Source organism: Podarcis erhardii (genome assembly GCF_964252035.2).
Source record: "Podarcis erhardii genome assembly, chromosome: 7".
NCBI classification, from domain to species: Eukaryota; Metazoa; Chordata; class Lepidosauria; order Squamata; family Lacertidae; genus Podarcis; species Podarcis erhardii.
This window is the reverse complement of record NC_138511.1, coordinates 63,551,732-63,573,455: the sequence shown is the minus strand read 5'-3', so window position 1 is coordinate 63,573,455 and position 21,724 is coordinate 63,551,732. Positions and strand designations below refer to the sequence as shown.

The 21,724-nt window shown below is 47.0% G+C and overlaps 1 protein-coding gene across 14 annotated transcripts in view; it reads left to right on the top strand.

Annotated features, from left to right (window-relative positions):
- Positions 1-1,973: 1,973 nt before the first annotated feature.
- Positions 1,974-21,724, top strand: part of MAP7D1 (MAP7 domain containing 1) — a 62,047-nt gene continuing 42,296 nt past the window's right edge. For 6 of the 14 annotated variants that reach the window (XM_081871673.1, XM_081871665.1, XM_081871663.1 and 3 more), the window contains exon 1: positions 1,974-2,622. In XM_081871673.1, the coding sequence (XP_081727799.1) occupies positions 2,559-2,622 (64 nt within the window). In that variant the 5' untranslated portion in view covers positions 1,974-2,558. The other 8 variants (XM_081871664.1, XM_081871671.1, XM_081871672.1 and 5 more) reach the window with 5 other exon arrangements.

Here is a 21,724-nt window from a genome sequence, read left to right as displayed (position 1 = left end):
TGCATCTATCCATGACTACTGCCATGTTTCAATGGTATTGATAGGAACCCAGCTGCCTCAGACAGGAGATATTTGCAATATCTAACTGCAGATCTCTGGGACCTTCTGCATACAAAGGAAGTGCTCTGCCATTGACCTACTGCCCTCCCTGTAGCTCATATGCGGCAGTGGAAGTGCTGGTCACATCCGCACCATGCATTTAAAGCATAGTGTTTCTTTGTCACAGACCTACAATGCTCAGCACCCTTACTCTTAAAGTGGCACAAGAGAGCTTTAAATGGGTGGTGCAGATGTGATCTCCGTCTCCCCGTTTGACTAATGCTACCAACACAAAATTATACCCAGTGATGGTGCATTTAGCTAATGTTAGATTCTGGACTTAATGGTCTTAGGGGGTGCAGGCGGGGCTTTTTAAATGGCAATGTGCATTACTGTCACTTCAAAATGTAGGAAAGCCAACCCTGGTGCATCTGGAGGTCTTCCTGCACATTCTGCTGAGTGGGACCCTGGATTTATTGACCACATCCTGCAATGATTTTACTGCTTATTCTTATGCTCACTAATCCTGAAGAACTGTCACACCCCAGTTCTATATGCACGGGAATCCCTACAGCATCTATAAAATGTACTAAAAACAAGTGGTGGGAGTGTTAAGGAGTATAGTTTCGTTACAATTCTCTAACTGCACTTTACAAGCTTGTTTTTTATTTTTATTTTATCTAATTTAAGGTAGATTTAAAGGCAAGGGGTGCTACTTTTCCAGAAGGGTCAGGTGCAAACTAAGGGGGAACAGCAATTTACATATTTGGAAAGCTGGTTCAATTCTGAACTGAAAGCATGCTCTGCACATGCTCATGGCTCCTGTTCATTCATTTTCTTAATGTGGCTGCCAACAGTGAAAAATAATAACATGTATAAGAAAAGTAATAAAAATGTGAAATGACGTATTCTTGATACCGTAGAACGTGCATACTTTCCTTACCCACTGGTTATACAAGTTATGCTGGTTGAATCTGTATTTTGCTACACTGAAAGCTAATAAAAATATGGGGGGGGGGGTTATGTGGCTGGTAAAATTTGGTGTCCCAACAAATCTGGAGAGATCCTGTGTTCACTAATTCCCTTGTTAAAAGCAAAGAAACAAAATAAACAATTCTTTTCTCAGACAAATGACACTAGGCCTTTGAACAGTGTTTGGATGGATCATGTCCATCACAGACACTTTCCTCTGGGTAATGTTTAAAAGGAAAATGCTTCCCTCTGGGGAAGACAACTCTGCATATGCTTTGAAGCACCTGGCTCGAAGTGGCGGGGCTTTTTGTCCCCGTCCCCCCCGTCCCCGTAATTTTTTGACGCAACAGCTGACAGCCCTACTCACCACCAGATCAGGATGAGGAGAGCATGACAAATTGATGGGGTGGTGTGGTGCACACGCGGTCAGGCCCATCTGTGGCACTGAAGACCCACGGCTGGGCGTCCTCACAAGAACAGTTAAACCTCCCCCCCCCCGTCTAATGCCTGTTCATACTTTTCTGTTATGACGGGTAAAGGAAGTGAAGTGGTGAGTGCCGCCCCCCCCCCACATCTGCCCTGGAAATTCCCCCAAACAGGCTTCATCTTACATCCTCTCTCTTCTCTCCCCCCCACCAACTTTTCCCCCTTTTGCTAAATGAGTCACCCTTTCAGAGTCTCAACATGTTCACGGCCGCGACCAAGAGGAGAAAGCAAAGAGGGGTGCGTGCGTTTGGCAATCTGGGTTTCCCAAAGCTCCTCTGTTAGTTTCGGTGTCCAAGGGCTTTGAAACGTTGTCCAAATAATTTCGGCTCCCCAACTGTATGTGTCTTTATACTCTAGTCGGGCTGAAGTGAGCATGACGTGAGTGTAAAACAAGGCTTCCACCCCTCCCTTCTGTCTCCCTGGTCATGGTAGCTCCCAGCTTCAGAGGCCAGACTAGGCAGGGACTGTACAATAGTTGGAACTCTCTTTGCAATATCAGCTGCTGCTGTTGCTGCAACTGGACAAGGCGGGGACGGGGTTGATTTATGCTGGTGGTGTTTTAATATATATATATATTAATATATATATCCCTTGATTTGCTTTCAGTCTCCCTGGCTGAAAAATTTTGCCCCCCCCCCCCCCCGCTTTCAAATTCCAGCAGCACTGAGGGGAAATTAGAAGGATTTTTTATTTGAAGGAGGGGGGGCTTCCTCCCCAATATTGTTGCATTCGGAGAAGATAATTTTATGAGTCTCTTTGCGGGAAGCAAGTTTGTTGGATATTCTCTCTCCACCCTCCACACGCCCGGAAACTGTGGTGGAAGCTGGAATCATCTTGAAGAAGGAGGAGGCGGAGGAGGAATGAAAAAAAGAGGAAGGGCTTGATTTATTTTTGTTTCTAATAGGATTATATGTTTTATTTCTGCTTTACTTTAGAAATTAGAGGATCGGGAGGGAGGGATTAATAAGAACCCGGAGAGAAAGACAAGGTGGGGGAGGGAAATCACACCCATCCTATCCATCACCTCCTCAAAAAAAAAACACAAAAACACAGAAGCCACCATGGAGAAGAAGGAAGAGGCAGCAAAGGCCTTTTCGGTGAAGCAACAGCCGGATGATATCCGAGGTAAATATTTGCTCTGCTAAGAAGTCATTTTTAGAGGATGATGTTGCAAATTGTTGAAAGGAAAGGGCGGCGGAGCGGGGCGGGGGCAGAGGAGGAAAGAGACAACAGACTTTGAATCTGTGTCCGGATTTCCACCCAGATCTGCGAGTGGGCACAGATAAGGGGGTCCGGGGGGGGGGTCTGTTTGCTGCAGCAAGTTGTAGAACATTCGTTCTCTTAATTGTTCTCCCCCCTTTCCAAAAACATGAACTCATCGCCTGGTTATTTTGTCTGTGCGGTTGGCTGTGCCTGATGGACATTTGCTACAGGGGCCTTTTGGGGAGGGGGGAGTCGGGGGTGCTGGATGGATGTGAAGAAGGATACAGTGTTGATTCTTTAACTAGGATTCCTTATCCCCCATGCAGGGAAGGGGGCATTTTGGGAGGGGGGCCGGTTGGAGGCCACCTTGCTGTGATATTGAGGCAGGGGGTGCCCGGCCTTCCACAGGTCACTCATGTGGGGTTTATAAATAACCCTCTGTCCGAAGCCCTACCCAACCCCGGATTGGCATTCCTCCCGACAGCTGCCTTTGGGAGGCGACCAAGCCCTCGAGGAGACCACCTGCCCCTTTCTTCTGACTTTGTGAGTGGGGGAGGTCAACCCCTGGTCGCTGTTGAGAAAAAGAAAAAAGAAAAGCCGATCCAAGTTCAGCCTAGCCGAATTTGAAGGTGTCCAGGGCCAGGACCCCCGGGGTGGCCACGGAAAGGGCTCCGTCGTGGGCCTAGTTCTGCTCTTGCTTGTGCGACTGGGGTTTTTGTGAGAGGGTGGACTCGAGAGGGAAGGGGGGCAGGGCCCAGCCCCACAATGGATTAAACTTCCCTGCCGCTTGGAGGGAAAAGTTGGGGGCTGGCTCTCCAATTAAAGGGTCATTTTTTTTGTCCCTGGGGAACGTTTTGAGATGGAACTCTTGGTCCTCTGCCAGTGAAGTTTGTCGGAATCTCAGCATCTTGCCAGTTGTGTGTGTGTGTGTGCAGTCAAATAGAGAGAGATAATCTTTGCCATTTTCCCGCTAGACAGCAGATATCTGCTTGTCTGCAAGGGCAACATCCTGTCTCTGTTGTACAGCCTGGAAATTTTTGCCGGCACACATGTGGGTGGGCTGTGTTGGCTAGAATTTGGACAGGACCTTTTGTGTGCTTGTGTGAGTATGTGTTTGCTTCATTTGTAGAGAATTTGCTTTCTGGGTTTCTTTTTGGAGTTCTGCTTGGTTTTTTGTTTTTTTGTCCAGAACTCTTTAAAGGTCTGCTTTCTGAAATCATCTGCAGCTTGGGGCTTAAAGTTCCTTTGAAAACTTAAGGGCTTGGCCATTTCCTTTGTCCTCAGTTTCGGAGACAGGCTTTAGAAGATGACAGCAAATAAGCAGAGTCCAGTGTTAAGGATCTCACGAATCAGTAGGTTCGCCTTGCAACTTACTTTGAACTGCTAAGGTTTGAAGTTCTTGGTTATGCCTTTTGTCAGAAGCTTGTGGGGCTACTAATATCTCCCACCCCCCGGGATGGAAGATTGAGCTAAAGTGGAACCATCTCTTCTCGACTGGCGAACTTTGGTTTTGTTCCCTGAATGTTGGGAAAGTGAGATTGTTACTTTGGTGTAGTTACGCAGTGGGTAATCTTGCCAAATGAAATGTAGGCTCGAAGTAACAAGGGGGCTGTTCTGAAGGCCATGGAATTGGCAAATGCTGGGTTAAGTAGGGAGGGGTGTGGCTGCCTTCTGAGGCCTCTATAGCATGCCTGGGACCTGGCCAGATGAAGCAGTGTCTGTGAGTTGTCTTATTTTGGGTTTTGCTGACTCCTGCCAAGTAACTGGTGACTTGAGTGCAAGGAAGAGACAACTGAAAAGAAAGAGGAGTGGCAAAACCATAGGGATATGGGGGACTTCCTATCATCACTCACTGCCAGTGATGGCATTGAGTGTGTTGTAGGCAGCGAGTGGTGCATTTACTGGAAAGCACCAGAGGTTTTACATGGGGAAGTAGGAAGGGCTGGGTAAGAGAAGGTGTTTAGGTTTTTGGGCTGGGGTAGCCCAGAGGTGATGCAGAAAGAGACAAAGGCACAGGGAATTAACTGATACTGAGTCAGACCATTGGTTTATCTAGCTCAGTATTATTGTCTGCATTGACTGGCAGCAGCTTCCCAAGGTTTCAGGCTGGGTTCTCTCTTGGCCCTCCCTGGAGATGCCAGGGATTGAACCTGGGACCTTCTGCATGCAAAGCAGACACTCTGAGAGTGCAGATGTGTGGAAATCAATTTGAACAAAATCCCAGTTTTTGGATCCAGGCCAACAGGCTTGACTGGATGAGGTTGGATTCATTTTTAATTTCTTTTTTAGGTTTGGAAAAGCCTGGCCCAAATTTCCAGGCTTCTAAAGTGTGTACTTAGGGAGAAGCAATGGGAAGTAGCTCCCTATTTCTGAGGTATGGAGGTGGAAGGAGCCACTCCCACCCCCCAAGTTGCTACTTCCCATAGAAACCTCACAGGGGATCTGGAGCCAGACTTAACTGCACACTGTGGGATTTAAAATGTCTGGAAACATGCAGGCAAAGGCTGGAATATGAACAGCATAAAGGCCGCAAGGAAATGTGGCCTGGTGGTGCTTCCCCCCTCCCTTCCCCCTCTCCTAAGAGGCTGCTTGACAGGAGGCCCCCTTGGTGCTAATTTGATTCTTTCTCAAGTGCCTGGAGATCATTTCCATGCCCTTGGAGAGACCTCTCAGTCGTTTGCACCATTCCAAGCTATGGGGCTGGCGAACTCTGCCTTGCTGTATTCTGGGCCTGAATTGTGTGCCTGTGTGTGGGCCATGCAGGATCTTGCCCCTATAGTATGACTTGTAGTTGTCTTAAGCAATGTGGGCTGTGTGTTGGTGATGGATGGTATATATGAAGGGAAGCTCATAGCCTCCAATATCCTGCAGCATGATCATGGGGTCATGCTTGTTGACATGCTGAGGATCACACTTTCCTCTGCCTGCTCCTTACGTTGTTTCCTATGCAGCAGCTTATCCTCCATGGATCTGAAAGCCAAGGCGGTGCTTAAAGATAGGATAGAAAACCATAATTGCCCTACAGTAGGTTTTCAACAGTTCAGAGTGCATCTCAGCATCTATAGTGTGTGAAATGGAGGATTTTGTACCATGTCCGAATGATGCATTTTAATGTTTGTGCGCAGGATTCTCTGTGCATGTGCGCTAGGGATGAGATAGCTCAGTGGCAGAGCTTCTGCTTGGCATGGAGATGGTCCGAGGTTCAATCCTTGGCATCTTCAGGTACTATTGGGAAAACTCCAGTAGAACTGTTGCCAAGTCATTGCAGACAATACTGCTGTAGTTCAACCATAGAGCATATGCTTTATATACCAAAGGTCCCAAGTTCAGGCCCCAGCATCTGAACCTCTGTCTGAAACCATGGAAAGCTGCCACTAGATCAGGGGTGGTGAACTACCAGTATTTTCAGCCTGAGGACCACATTCTCTCCTGGGCTACCTTCTGGGTGCCACATGTGAGCCCAGAGGCAAAAAATGGATGGAACGGATAATGTAAATCAGTGTTTCCAAAACTTAGGCCTCTCCAGCTGTTTTGCAACTACAATTCCCATCATCCCTGATCACCGATCCTGCTAGCTAGGGGTGATGGGAGTTGTAGTCCAAAAACACTTGGAGAAATACTGGTGTAAATGTCACAAGCCCCTCTAAATTCTACATCTATGCATTGAAAGACATTCCAGCTAGGTAGAAACACTCCAGCAGGGCTGATGAGGCATGTGACCTTCAGGATAATTTTGAGGGCCAGGTGGAGAGACCTGAAGGGCCACATTTGTCCCCTAGGTCTGAGGTTTCCCATCCCTGGTGCAGACAATACTGAGCTGGGTGAAACTGTGGCCTGGGAGAGTCTGTGTTAGGTTCGTAGGTTTCTCTCTCTCTCTCTCTCTCTCTCTCTCTCTCTCTCTCTCTCTCTGCCAAACTAGATGAGATGCACAAATGACTTTTACAAAGTAAGCAGCAAACATTGAACTGGGGGTGAAATCTAATCTGGACTGCAGCAGGGGCCAAAGGGTTAAGGCCCCCACCCCATCCCACAACTGAGCTTCTATCAGGATCGGGACCCCACAGCTGCAATGTGCTCGCTAAAAGGCCATTTTTGAAATTGCTTGTTGGCATAGCATCTCATCTGTGTTGCTGCTTATCAGTTTCCCCTATTTTGTGTGAGCTGTGGCTCCAGCCCCTTATGTAGCCGCAAATCATGGTTGACATTGCCTGTTTTAATGTGTTAATACTTTCAAAACTGAATTGTTTATCAGGAATGTTGTACGATGTTTTGAATTGATCTCACCTCCCTTGACAAGTGGATGATTTTCTCATGCTTCACATTTTTAGCTCTGTGCTCAAGGTAGACAACCAGCCTTTGCTCTAGTCTCAGCCTGGCCAAAACCTTATTGATCCCCCTTGCCATATTAGAAGATTTGAAAAAGTAAATACAAGGTGAACAGAGATTGCTGGTGGGGGATGGGGAGACTGAAGTGTGGGATAAGACATTTCCCACGATAGGCTTCCCTGCATAAAGCAGGGGTGGAGAACCTGTGGCCCTCCAGGTGTTCTTGGACTGTATCTGCGGTCACCCATTCTGACTGAGACTGATGGGAGCTGGAGTCCACCCCCATCTGGAGGGCCACAGGCTTCCCACCCATCTACCCACCTCTGCAGTAAGCTATCCAGTGGAAAAGACTATTCCACAGGCCTGAGGATGAGCCTTGTGGGCCTCTTGGTTGGTTCTTGTATTCAGCAGCACCCCAGCCAAATAGGTGCTCCATTTCCACCCTACCCCAGCTGAAGCAACTCATTTATTGCTCCTTGATTTCTAGCCCAGGGCTGGAGTCATATGGTGGTGTGTGTGTGCAAGGATTAGAACTGCTGAAGATGCTCCATTACTGACCTAAAACCCTTCCTCCAGCCTAGTAATATGTTCCCACCTGTAGCCTTGTGCACTACAAACCATCCATCCAGACCTTCCATTAGTTAGGAAGCTGTGTTAGGTAGAGTCATATCATTGGTCCACTTTACTCCGCCAGTAACTGATGTCTGTGTGGAAGGACTTTGAGTTCAGGCCATTTCTGGTGCTCAAAATAGCTTCCCAGGCTCAGAATTCTTGAACGCTGAATGTTTGTTTTTTGCAGCTGGCTTCAGTATGTGGATCTCAGGATTCTAGTAAGAAACACACAGAACAGTCTTCACAAGCCTGAGCATCAGAAGAGCTTTTCTGCTGCGTCAGGCCAAATCCTAGCCTAGCATCCTGCTCCTGCAGTGACCAAACTGATTCCAATGGGCAAATCACAAAGAGAACCCGGAAGCAAAAGCTCCCTCCCCACCTGTGATACCTAGCAATTGGAAGTCTAAGGCAGTGGAGGTAGAACATGGCCATTGATATCCTTACCATCTGTGCATTTCTCTGGTCCTCTTCTGGATCCACCCAAGCTGCATTTGTCCCCCTGCAGTACTGGGGTAGATGGAGCAATAGCCTGACCAGATATGTGGCAGCTTCCTAAGCCTCAAACAGGAGACAGCTTGGAGTATTGCTGAGCGGTCCTGGACACTACAGTCCCACCAACCCCAACCCTTTTTTGCTGCTGTTCTGCAATCATTCTGGTAGGGAACAAGTGATCAGGCCCCAAATCTACACTCAGCGTGATCGCTGAATAATCAAGAGTTTGCCCTGATGCTGGCTTTGCGTCCGCTTCATGAGCTCCACCCAGCAGCTCTGGCTAGAAAAGGCATGGCTAAGCATGGCTTGGTGGCCCCTTGTGTGGGATGGAGGGATGAAAAGGAGGGGAACAAGCCCCTCCCACCTGGCAGTCCCTCTTGCAGAGATGGCTGAGTCACCCCTAACCCGAGATTGCTGCGTCAGATGGTTGAATTAATGAATTAATTGATCAAACTTTCTTTTGTCAAGCAACCAAAGCTCTGTGTTAGCTCTCCTAGCTGCCTGTTTCTCAGGCAGATGAAAAATTCAGAGCCTTCCATTGTTTAGAATGAAGCAGGACATTCCTTTCCTTTCCTGTTTCGATGATCTCCAGATGGGGGAGGCTCAGGCAGTTGTGGAATCTGTGCGCAGTGCGCAGGGTATGCCTAGGCAGCCAAGCAGTGTTCCGGGGGAAGCCGTTGCAAGGAAGCACCAAAGCAGGGGAAGGGCCACAGCTCAGTGGCAAAGTGCTTTCTGTGCATGCAAGAGGTCTCAGATTCAATCTCGGGCATCTCCAGGTAGGGCTGTGAAAGATTCTGGTAGAAGTGCTTTGGGAGAAAGGAGCTATTTAGTGGCCTGGTTCACACAACACTGAACTATGGTTTGTTTCACTTGACTGTGGTTTGTTTAAATGTGCAAACCCAGCTCAGTAGACTAACTATGGCTTGTTTCCTGCCAACAAATCATGCCGTGAAACCATGATTTGTTGTTGGCTTGCAAACTGTGGCTTGTTTTAACTATCGTTTAGTGTACGACTGAACCCAAGTGGCACCTTAACTATGGTCTCTTTGGTGACCCCTCTCCAGAGGTGCTTCAGGCTGCAGAGGCATGTGACAAGAGCTGATGGAAAACAAGCTAAGTGTAGGAATCAGCCATGGATTCTTTGGTCATCTGTGAGCTGACTTGGCGTTTGTTGAACAAACCCATGGTTAAAACAAACCATTGCCTTATGTGTGAATGCAGCAAGTGTATGACTTGACTTGTTTGACATTTCCTAATACATCTAACTATTTGGTCTGCAGGCCTCTTTCTGAGCACCTCTGAAGTCCAGTTGGGGACACGTTTGAGCTGGTGGAGGCTGGGAGTAAGGGACTCATCCACAAAGCCCCACTGTATTTCCGAGGTGCTCAGAAAACAGTGAGATTCTCATTGCTTTCTAAATAGTTCTAAAGCTCAATGCAGCCATGGGGATGAGCCTTCTCCCCAGCTCCACCCTCCAGTTCAAAGGACGGGGTTGGCACTGGCAACTTGGTGTGCATGTTTGTGGAGCCCCTGTTCCAACATGATTCTGTGCACAAAGTGCTTTCCCCTTCCCTCAACCACCATTTCCACTTTGGGGATCGTGGCTGGATTTCTGCAAGACAGGGCATAGATGCCAGGTGGTCCTGTGACAATTGCCTATACCCCAGATATATATATCCCATAGCCAAGAAGTAGCAGGTGCCCTGGCATTGCGTTCCCTGGGCTCCCTATGTCTTTCAGTTTGGATAAAGCTGCACCGTGACGGAGCACTTGTGATTGGGAGTGACGGGCCTTGCAGGGCATCTCAGGTTCCCTGGCTGGCTTTCCTTCATGTATATTTTAACCCAAGTGTAAGCCAACGCCTGGCTCCCACCCCAGAGCCAAACGCAGCCCCTTAGTCCCTGCCAAGCCACAGGTACAGAATGGCTCCAGCCCTCCGCTATCTTTTCTTGATGTCTCTCCAGGGTATGTGTGTGCGCACGTATAGAAAAGCGCACTCCATGTGCGCACATAGGCCATCCATCCACAAAAGATGCTTCTGCGGCCTGGCAATTTCAGACTCAGCCTGAGTTTTGTACAGGGTCCCCTCAGGGATTTCTCCCTTTCTTAAAACCACTCTCTTCTAAGTTTATTTTCTTCGAAGCAATCTACATTCTCTTTCACTCTGCAAAAAGAGTTATTTTGACTGCTTACACGCAGAGAGGTGCTGTCATCTGGAAACATGCTTTTCCTTATGCTTTTGCCATGGACCGGAAATCTTGGGGGAGGGAGGCATCCTCTCCCCCCCGCCCCCAGCAAATAACAGTACACCTCTGAGCCAGCTCATCTAAGGGCGATTTGCAGAAGTTGGTTTGGGACAAACAAACAAAAAGTCTTTTCTTTCACACAGTGAATTAATGTATGAAGCTCCCTACTACTTTTCAGGTGAGGCAATGGCCACTCGCTGCCATGGCTGGAGGAAAAGTAAATCAACACAGCAGCCGAGTCAAAGGCTTAACTTTCGTGTTTCCTGCAAAAGGACCCATGTTTAATCCCAGCATTTGCAGGAAGGCTGGGAAACGAGCACCACTTCCTGAAACCCCAGAGAGCTTCTGCCAGTCAGTGTTGACCAGGAAATGGGTCACCTTCAGATGTTGTTGGACTACAACTCCCACCAAACCTGACTGTTGGTCATGCTGCCTGGGGCTGATGGGAGTTGGAGTCCTGCAAAACTGGAAGGCTACAGTTTCCCCATCCCTGGTATAGATAGTACTAAGTTAGATGAACTAACAGACTGACTTGGGGAAGGGCTATAGCTCAGTGGCAGAGCACGTGCCTTGCATCCAGAAGGTCCCTGGTTCAATCCCTGGCACCTCCACTTAGGTCAGGGAAAGTCTCCTGTCTGAAACTCTGGAGAGCTGCTGCCAGTTAGTGCTGATGCTCTGACTTGCTATAATGCAGCTTCCAAATCTTTGTGGTCAGAGGCAGTATACCTCTGATGAAAAGAGGTTAGTGTTAGTGAGTTTACAGAGGTGGGTGATGTTGGAAGCAAGATGTTGGACTTAGACAGACTCTGGTCTGATCCAGCAGTTCTTATGTTCCTTGAGATCCTGTAGGTTGATAAATCCTCCATTTGCCCCTTAATGCCAGGTAGGACTGGCAAACTTAATTCCTCAGACAGATGACTTCTTCAGGCTTACTAGATAAAGTTTGGCTGAGATTAAGAGTAATAATTCCTTGTGCTCAAATTCATTGGGGTCCTTGAGGGGTTTAAAACAACGAATCCTTTCCCCATATGTGACAAGAGAAAATAGCAATTGGTGTTAAGAAAATCTGAACTCTCTTCAATGCTTCTTGTTATTTTTGTATTGCGTTTTGCCTTGTAGTCATTTAACAGTGAGAAAAGCAGATGTTACTTTTTAACATCTATTCTCTCTCTTTGGTGCACTTGACTCTTTTCAGCCTTTGGGACACCCAACCTTTTTTACCCTGCTTTGCAAAGCCTGGAAAGAAAATGATGATCCTTTTTGACTAGGGCTGCCATTTCAATTTTCACTCTGGTTCTGTCAAACACTGAAGCTTTATGGCGTAAGGGAAAAGAAAATTCTTTAATGGTTAAACTTTACATTGCTGTTTTCAGCTATGAACTATCCTGAATAGGTAAAATGATGCATTAGCTTGTGTGGTTTTTTTTTAAAAAGAAACGAATATCACCATACAGACTTTTATAATAACCTATATCCCACCCTTATAATTAAGCTCTAGCCTGGTAAGCCACACATGACATGGGATTCCACTACATGTGAGGGAGTGAGCTGGCGGGGGAAGGCTAGAGAACATTGACCATTCCCTGTACGGAGCCTTGTGGGAGGGACAGACCTCTCTGCCCCATCTCTGCCAGCTTGCAGCAGACTGGTAATTTATTCATTCATTTATTTATTTTTGCCTGCTGATAAATTTTGTCAGCTTATTTCCAAGGCTATTCTATCCTGTTTCTGAATATGGCTGATCTGCAGATGGATAACAGGAAATGGAAACTAGGGGATCAAGAGCTCATGCCAACATACATTGTTCTCCCCACCCCAGCCCTGCAAGGTAGGTTAGGCTGAGCTTGGTGGCTAAATTAGGATTTGAACTGTGGTCTTCCAGCACTCTAACCACAACACCACACTAACTCTCACCTCACCACACTTACAGGCAAATAGATGACTGGGGGGAATCACTTTTGATTTTCTCCCCCAGGGGTAGTCAATATGGGGGCCCTCCAGATGTTGACAGTCTAATTAAAACTTCCACCACCAGCCATGCTAGCTGTGGCTGACAGCAGCTGTAGCTGAACGATATCTGGAGGGCACTGTGTTGGATACCTGTGTTCTAGCCCCTGGTTCTCCACATGGCTCCTGCTTGCTTACTTCTGCTTACGACTCCTTCCTATCCCTTCAGTAAAAATGAGAACCAGAACTGAGTACACACCGTACAGACCTACAGTTCCCAGCACCTTTAACAAACTTCAGTCGTCAGGATTCTTTCTTTTTCTTTTTGCTGGGCTAGCATGTGCTTTAAATATGTGGTGTGTGTGCAGCCCAAGGCAGGGTGGGCATAGAATCATAACTCTATGATTCTATGATTCTAAGGCATTTGTGGCATACTGGGCAATGTGGGGGAAATGGCTGACCTCGCTCCCCAGTAGTCCCTTTTAACCTGTCCTGTCTGAGCATCTGGTTTGTTGACACCCCTACCACCTGGGTTTTCATCCTTTCCCTCCTGTGTTATATACACGGGAACATATCCTTGCACTTCAGATTGGCTTCATTTTATCACATTTATATCCTATCTTCCCTCTAAAGAGCTCAAGGTGGCAGGCATCGTTCTCTTCCTCCCCATCTTTGCCTCACCACAACCCTTATGTGGTAGGTTTGGCTAAGAGGCAATGACTGCCCAAGGGCAACCAGTGAATTTCACTGCTGAGCAGGGGTTTGAACCTGGGTCTCCCAGCTCCTAGTCCCAACATTCCTACCACCAGCTGTTATTTGACCACATCAGGTTTGGTTGCTAGTGTGGGGCTGACTTTAGCCCTCTTGACACATTACTCATGTGTAGGTAATATCCTTGCTGATGGCAGAGTGAGGATGTGTTTTTTCACCCACACTATGGTTACGTCTACTTCTCATAAGAATTATGCATTGTGCAGAGGAATTCAAAGGTGTGAATATGTATATGTAAGGGACACCTGTGTCCACTCTTTCTGTGGATGTTGTACCAAAGGGTGGTGGTTATTCCGGGTTTCTTAATCCAGTTTAAAAATGTGACTCCTGTCACATACAAGGCAAAGCCTGGTTCATACATGCATGTTACCGTATTTTTTGCTCTATAAGACTCACTTTTTCCCTCCTAAAAAGTAAGGGGAAATGTGTGTGCGTCTTATGGAGTGAATGCACGCTGCACAGCTATTCCAGAAGCCAGAACAGCAAGAGGGATTGCTGCTTGCACTGTGCAGCGATCCCTCTTGCTGTTCTGGCTTCTGAGATTCAAATTTTTTTTCTTCTTGTTTTCCTCCTCCAAAAACTAGGTGCGTCTTGTGGTCTGGTGCGTCTTATAGAGCGAAAAATACGGTAATTTCTTGATGATTGCAGCCTCAAGAGATCATTGGCTTTTGTGAATGCTCTATAGTGGATCAAACACAATGAGCAAACCTCTCCCGCAGCCTTACGTCACAGCAAACACCAATATGTTTCTCAATAGGGTCAGCTCACACATTAACCTACTGGTCCTCAAGGTTGTGGGGCATTAGAAGAGCACATTGTTGTGAGCTTTAAATGCATTGAAGGCCAACCTGCTCTCTAGAATCCAGTTTGGTCAGGGTAGCTTTGAAAAAATACATCCACAAAAGTGACATCAGTCATTTTCCAACAACCGAATATCCCTCCTGATAATGAGATCTACATAGTAAAATGCTGATTCAGGGTGTGGTCAGTGACAGCAGAGCCGGGGAGTTGCTTCCTGAATCTTGGAAACAATTGCTTTGATTTTTCTTGCTTTGGCCTCTCCCAAACTGAAAGAAAGCCCCAGGAAACCCATTTCCTGATTATCTTCTAGCTAGCTGATCCTAGATTGGCACTGATATGACATCCCTGCCTCCAGCCCCCAAGGTACAGGGGTTCTTTCCCCTTGCCCTCCTGTCTTTGCACAAGGCCATGCATCCCAGGGAACAGCCCTGCCACAGCTTGTATGCCCAGAGAGACTGCACGCCTCATTAAACACACAGGCACACAAATACTTCCTGCAGATTAACTTGCAAGTGTACCTTTTCACACCTGGCTGAGAACACCTGTCATTGTGATCAGGCAGCCATGCCTTAAGGGAGGGCACTAAGCTTCACTAACCAGCCAGCCTTATAGTTCCTGATTTGCACTGTTGGATGCAGCATCAGTGCTCTCCCTTTGGAAAACTCCCTTTGGAAAGTCCCCAGTTCGAATCTTGCCTTTACAAATTCAGCCTATGTTTAGAGAGTGTGACTTTGGCAGACATAGGTTCCCTACTAATTAATGTGAATGTTTAGAGTGGTATCTATGGGTTGTGGTCAACTCACTTTTAGTCAGCTCACACCCATTGAAATTAATGTACCTAAGTTAGTCATGGCCATTCATTTCAGTGGGTCTTTTCAATCAAAGTTGAACCCTGTATACACCTTTTTTTCTGACTGGTGGGCTAGGGTTGCTTAAAGGTTTTCTCCATCCACTGCAACTTCCTTTCCCCAACCATCTTTCTCACACCTGGATTTATGTCTCGTATGCATTGCAGGAGGCAGGGGAAACTACCAGGAAGTTTGCAGTAGGAAAAGCAGCAGGGAGAGGAAGGGTTAAGCACCCTCTGGCCAGCTGCATTTCCCCCTAAAAATGAGCCTTTGCAAAGTCACAATATTCAGCAAACACAGAGAGGAGAGTAAGGTGTCATTTTTTCCTCTGCTGATCAGTTTGAAACATTGAAAGAATAAAGCTGGCCTCCCTTGCAGGGTTGGTGACTTGTTCTCTTCACACAAACCCCTTCTTCAGCTCTGCCGTTCGAAGCTAGGCAGAGCATTTTCACTCTTGTTTACCACCTTGTCCCTCACCCAGCTGCACACCTAGGCAAGGGCATTTGGTTCAGGGCCCTACCTTGTGGCAGAAAGGATGGGAGCTCACGAAAGCCTTTGGACAAGGCAGGGCAGGGTTGCTAAATTGGTCTACTTGGCAGAGAAGGCAGAAACTTGGGGTGGGGGAGGCTTAAATGGACAGGGTTTGTTTTGTCTGGAGACATGAAGGCAGGGCCTGATAAGCGTGTATTCCTTGAATGTTGGGAAACTTGTTATCAGGATCCTTGAGGAGAATTGAGTCTCTGGGGCCACCTAAGAGGCAGGGGAGAGAGCCACAGATTCACAAAGTCATTTTAGAGCAGTGTTTCCCGAACTTGGGTCTCCAGCTGTTTTTGTACTACAACTCCCATCATCCCTAGCTAGCTGGTCAGGGATCATTTGCTCACTAGGCTAGCCTTTTCACACTCACAAATCCCCCTCGATCCTCCAACCAGGCAAGCAACAGGCTTATCAGGGTTCAAAGACATATTCTAGCCAGGCAAAAACACTCAAGGAAGTGAGGAGTGTGGCTGGGGAGAGTCCCAAGGGCCAGATAGGAAGGTCAGAAGCACCACATTTCTCCCCTGGGCCTGAGACTCCCCACCATTAGTCTAAGTCAGTTGTTCCGCAGTTGTCTCCACTTCATGCTGTGGACAGCTAACCCAATTCTCCCTTTCAGGGTGTAACGGAGACTGAAGGATGTTTTATCAGGCTATTTCTGTCCTGCAGGAAAGGAATGGCTCCTTCAGAACAGTCCAAGTACAGTCGCATTTGTTTCCCAACAACCTGGGAACCTTCTCGCTCTGTTTTCTAGTTGCAAACTAAAATTGGACTGAACATAAACTCTCTCATGGGAAGTGCAAACTTGATATTCTTGAGGCTTTTCCAGAGTAATAGCGGTTGCTGGGGCCTTTGAACGGTTTGAATTCAGCCCCCTGGAAAAGTGCTGCATTTTAAGTGATATGAAAGTCTTGCCCAGCAGTGTTTGATCTGCAATGTCTCATTCACACATGTGAGCCTGTTGCTGAGCAGGGACTTGTGAACAGGCCATAAGAACAGAGCATAAGACGGGGAACACAGAAAGCCTACCAGATAAGGGTTATTTACACTGAGTGGCAGCTCTCCAGGGTTTGGGGCATCGGGCCTTTCCCAGCCCTATCTAGGGATGCCAGGGATTGAACTTGGGTGACGTCTGGGGTGGAAAATCACAATAGTAGTCTATCAGAGCCTATCTTGGGAAGATTTAAAAACAGCTAATCCGGTCTGTGTGCCAAAGGTGGGGTTTGCACTGCTTGACATTTCTTCCAGTCTAGCACCTTCAGGGCCCTGTCTGTAGACGCATATGGCAAAGTTGGCAAGCTGATGTCAAGGGCATGGTAATGTTAGCAAGCTCAGCTTGAAATATGCATTTAAAGACCCTCTTCCGCCTTTCCTGAGCTTTTCTGCTTTTGATTTTGTCTGTCTCTCCCCCTCTTTTTAACAAATATGTGGTTGAATGCACCATCAAGATTGCTTCTCCATTCCTGGACAGGGATAGTCTGATCGTTGTAGTCCATGCATTGATAATTTCAAGGCTGGATTACTGTCATTTGCTTTATGCAGGGCTACGCCTGAGCCTGGTTTGGAAGCTCCAGCTGGTGCAGAATGCAGCAGCCAGATTGCTAGTGGTCGACAACATGTGACACAATTGTTAAAGCATCTACACTGCATCTACTACCATCCAGGTTCAAGGCAGTGTTGGAAACTCAGATTTTTGTATTAGCTAATTGTCAAATGACACCTTAAACCTAGGTTACGGTCACCACAACAGAATGTCTAGGTGCCTTTTTTGCGGTGGAATTTGTTATAATTGTTATTATTATTATTATTCATCTCATTTCTATACCGCTTTATATTTTAAAGGGGAAAAAATCTCAAAGCGGTTTACAGCACATTAAAACATCAAAATAAAGCAATCCAGAATAAAATGAATTCAAGCTCTGAGGAAAATATTTCAGATCCTTCTTTAAGTGACATTTTGCTTTCCACATATCTATTTACCTACTTAATTGATATAGCTGCCCCATAGCAGTATTTAGGAAGCCAGTGTGGTGTAGTGCAGGAATCCCCAAACTGGGCCCTCCAGATGTTTTGGGACTACAATTTCCATCATTCCTGACCACTGGTCCTGTTAGCTAGGGATGATGGGAGCTGTAGTCCCAAAAATCTGGAGGGCTGAGTTTGGGGATGCCTGGTGTAGTGGTTAGAGTGTCGGACTGTGACCTGGGAGATCAGGGTTCAAATCCCCACTCAGTCATGAAGCTCACTGAGTGACCTTGGGCCAGTTACAGCCTCTCAACCTACCACACAGGTTGATTGTGGGGAATAACTGAGGGTGGGGGTAAACCGTGTACGCCTTGGAGAAATAGGTGGAAAGAAATGCAATAAATTAACCTTTTCTGCTTACCTGCTTAAGAAAGCTGGAGGGGCCAGCCAGTTGGAGATGTTAGCTGTCAACCTGGCATCCAGAGATCTCCATGTGGTTGCAGATGGACATGCACCAGGTGCAAAGCGCGCCTGGTGCCTGCCCGATTTCTAACACTGGTTCAGTGGTATTCTTGTATTAATTTACAAAGCGATGAGCAACTTAAGTGCTGGGTGCTTAAGCTTTGTCCCTGATAATCATCTGATGGAATGTCGTTGGAATGTTCCCGGAGTTGGGGAGGCTCATTTGACAACATGGAACTGTGCCTTTAAGTGTCACTGCCCAATCCTGTGGAATATTCTGCCAACAGAGAGTCAGCAGGCACCTCCTGTTTCAACTCCTGTGCCTGCTGAAAACTTTTCTATTCCGTCAGGATTATGCAGGCAGTTCAGAATACATTTTCCCACAACAGTTAGCTCAATCCTTTTTTTAAAAAAACCCCACAAAAAACTTTCTTTATATGGTTTTATGTGCAGTTGTTGTGAACTGCTTTGATCTTTTCTCTATGAATTAGCAGTGTGCAAATACTTTTATGAATAAAGAAGACAGTAAGCTAAGAAAGTCAGCTTCTAGTCAAGCTTCTGTCTTGCTGAGTGGCACAATGCACTTCCCTTGTGCAAGCCCAGCTTCCAGCGAACGGGAGTTGCATCAGAATGCAGGCATCCTCTGGCACTGTGCCTCTTCCCTTCAAAGCAGCTAGCATGGGAGACTCTTTCTTGTGGCTTGCATCCGGGCACACCTCTTGCATCTCTTTTCTGGAAGCACCCATCCTGGCTCCATTGGTGCAGCAGGGTGAGGTGCAGCAATGGAAGGGATCTCCCTGGACGCACAGCAGAATCCAGCCCTGCTAAGCCTTCTTGAAAGCACCCATCCATTTGCCCCCCATGTGCCTCTGTGGGTTGGAGCCAAGGGGGCAGGGCAGGGACTGCCTGCTCTTGCAGCTGTGGCTTTGCAAACCCCATACTTAAGCTCTCCGAGGCTCCCTTCAGTGATGGGGTCCGCTGGCTCTTCCGCCCTGTAATTGGTGACCAGGCAGAGAGAAAAATGCAGCTTGCAATCCTTCTGTGTAAAGAAGCTTAGCTGCCTTCTCTACTTGTGTGTTGTGGAGTCCTTGAGACAGGCTTCACTGGCTGTCATCACTGACGGTGGTAACATTTCTAAAAAAAATCTCCTGATATCCCTTCCTCCCCACATTCTCATCCCCTAATTACAGAAGGATGCAGTTGGGTGGGTCATTGCTGAGTCCAGTTGTCTGCCCTGCTCCTGATATCCTGCACCAAAATCCTATCTGATGCCTGCTAGGGCTTTCCTGGTGCCACGTAGACAAGATCATGTGTTGGGGCATCCTCCAAGTTAACTAATGCAGAGTCGGGACCAACTCCAGTGCCTCCAGTGACTGATATGGATTAGGATCTGACCCCCCTCAAGCATAAGCATGCCTGGGAAAAGCAGCAATGCCCCTTGGTAGACCATGCCAAGATGACATTACAGCATCTTCTTGGCAGTGTTTTTGTGTTGGAGCTGCCCTTGGGAAAGAAAGGATTCAAATCCCTTTTCGCTGAATGCTGTGGTTGTGATGAATATTGGATACACACCCCTGCGTCAACCTTTTTTTTAAAAAGGTGTGGATCTAAGGGCCCCTCCCAACAGTCTTTTTTATTGTGTATTTATGATCGTTTGCGCTCATTATGGTATTGGGGTGGTTATATGCAATCTCACTTTCAATACTGTTTGCGCCTGCATAATTTTCAGGTAGGGCATGCGGCTTTGTTTCCAGTCATGGCATGTTCTGTAACCTCTTGCTAAAACCCTCTGACTTTTTATACCAGCAAAGTTCTGGTTTGTGTGGTCCTAGTAAGCCATATAGTTTAGCTCACCACATTGTGCAAACTAGACCAGAGTAATCCAACAACAACCATGGCATATTTTCATTTACAGGCTATAGTTAAGGCACCAGGCTGGCTTTGCATATAATGCTAAAGCAAGGTTTATTAACTTAGATTTATTTAAATGCAGCAGGGCTTATATTTGGCACTGTTTAAATTTGGTGCCAATTGCAAACTCCCACTTTCATCAGTGATTAACTCCAATTGGGAGCTCCCAAGAGGCACTCATAACAGCAGGGCTTCCATAGCATGCCAGGTTTTTAAGCTGCTGGATTGGAAAGCCACACTTGCAAAAGAACAATCAGGAACACACTCAGAAATTCCTGTTGTTCCTTTGCAACTGCGGCTTTACTTGCCCCACACCTGATGTCATATTTTGCCTGAATGGCAAGTCTTCTTTAATGCAAATCACCAAGATAACATTTTTTGTTACTGGGAAATATGTACATACTGTACATAAAATAAATAAAATGCATTTGGCGGCTTAGGAAATTTAGCAAGCGTTGCTGTCATCCATACGCTTTCAAGATCCACATCTCCAAACAGCCCGATTTGTCTCCTTTGATTCTCACCAGCCCCGGCTGTCAGCGTTGCTTTTTGAAGAATCCTAAAGAGTGAGTAGTTTTCTGCTTTGAAAACTCTTCGCTTCCTCCAGTAGGTTCCCAGATGCTTTTACTCTGCCCTGCAGAGCTAAGGTGCTTTGGTGTTGCTCATTCTGTATCTCTCCCTCCACCCCGCCGAAAAGTGGGGGGGGGGGGGGCTTGATTGAAGCATGCTCAGCCTTTTGTGGGTAAACATTCAGAGGAAGAGGGTTTCCCAATTCAGGCATACTGCGTCCGCCACCTGTTGCAGGGCACCTGCTGTTGCGTTTCAAGGAATATGCAGAATTATGCTCAGTTGCATTCCATTAAAGTATCAAAATTCAATTTGCTGCCGTCTGTTTTGCAGTCTGTTCTGCCGTTGGTGGCAGAAGCTGCTGAACGTTTACATAGTTGGAGCTAGGGTTGCCAGATGCTGGGTGCAAATATCTTGGGGGGAGTGCTGTGGTCACATCCTGTTTGTGAGCTTCCGAAGGCTTACCTGACTTCTGCGGCCATAACAGACCCCTTTAGATAGATGCTGATCAGATCCTGTAGGCATTTCTTAAACCTGACCTCTTGTATACAAGGCAGATCTCTAGCATGAGAGGTAGTGGGATGCCAACATACCACCACTCAGGAAATTGCCTCGAGTTATTGCCGAGTTATGGCCACAAGGGTTGCGTGGGGTGAAATTGCCTATTTTAAACGTCTAATCTTTATTTCAGAAGCAGTCTAATGGAGAACCAGCAGCCTCCGGACTGCAGTGGTTTAAATGAGTGCCACTAAATTTGGAGTCTTGAATGTTCCCAGGCTTCGCCACACAAGTGTTGATCTGATTATCTAGCCTGGAACATGTCATCAGGAGAACCTGAGATGCTCATAAGAACACAAGAAGGAGGAGCCTGGCTGCTGGGTCAGGCCAAAGCTCTATCTGATGCAGAGCCAGCAGTAACGCATAACCATTTGATAGGGTGGCAGGGGGGCTTTGAGCAGCAGCAATCCTTGCGTGCGGGCAGGACAAAAAGTCTATGAAATGTTGGAAGGTGTGTTATGTGGACCCCACTGCTGGGATCTCATGTGGTGACTTGGTTCACACCCACCCACACCGTGCATTTCAAGCACATGCCTTCCTGCAAAGAAAGCTGGGAGTTGTAGTTTAAGGGAATTGCAGCTCTGTATGTTCCCAGGATTCTTTGGGGGAGGCTTGTGCTTTAAATGTGGATGTGACTGTGTGTTTCTATTGATAACAGTGTCTGTGTGTGTTTAGATTGCTTTGGGGCTCAGGCTTAGTAAAAAGAAAAAAGGTGGGGGGGTGCGGAAAGCAGTTGATTCAATTAGCCACGCGTTCTTGAGTTACTTGACAGCCTTATGTAATTTTTGTCATAACAGCAATTTTCAAAGCAAAACCCTCCCTGATGCCAAATGTTTCTCTGCCCTGCTGCAACCTTTTTAATGTTTTCCTCCACCTCCTACTCCCGCCCCCAGTCACTCACGGTTCCCATGACTTAACTACACCAAGCAATTCCATCCTTCTCCCTCCTGCCTCACTCTCTCGCCCCCCCCCCCCGGCTTT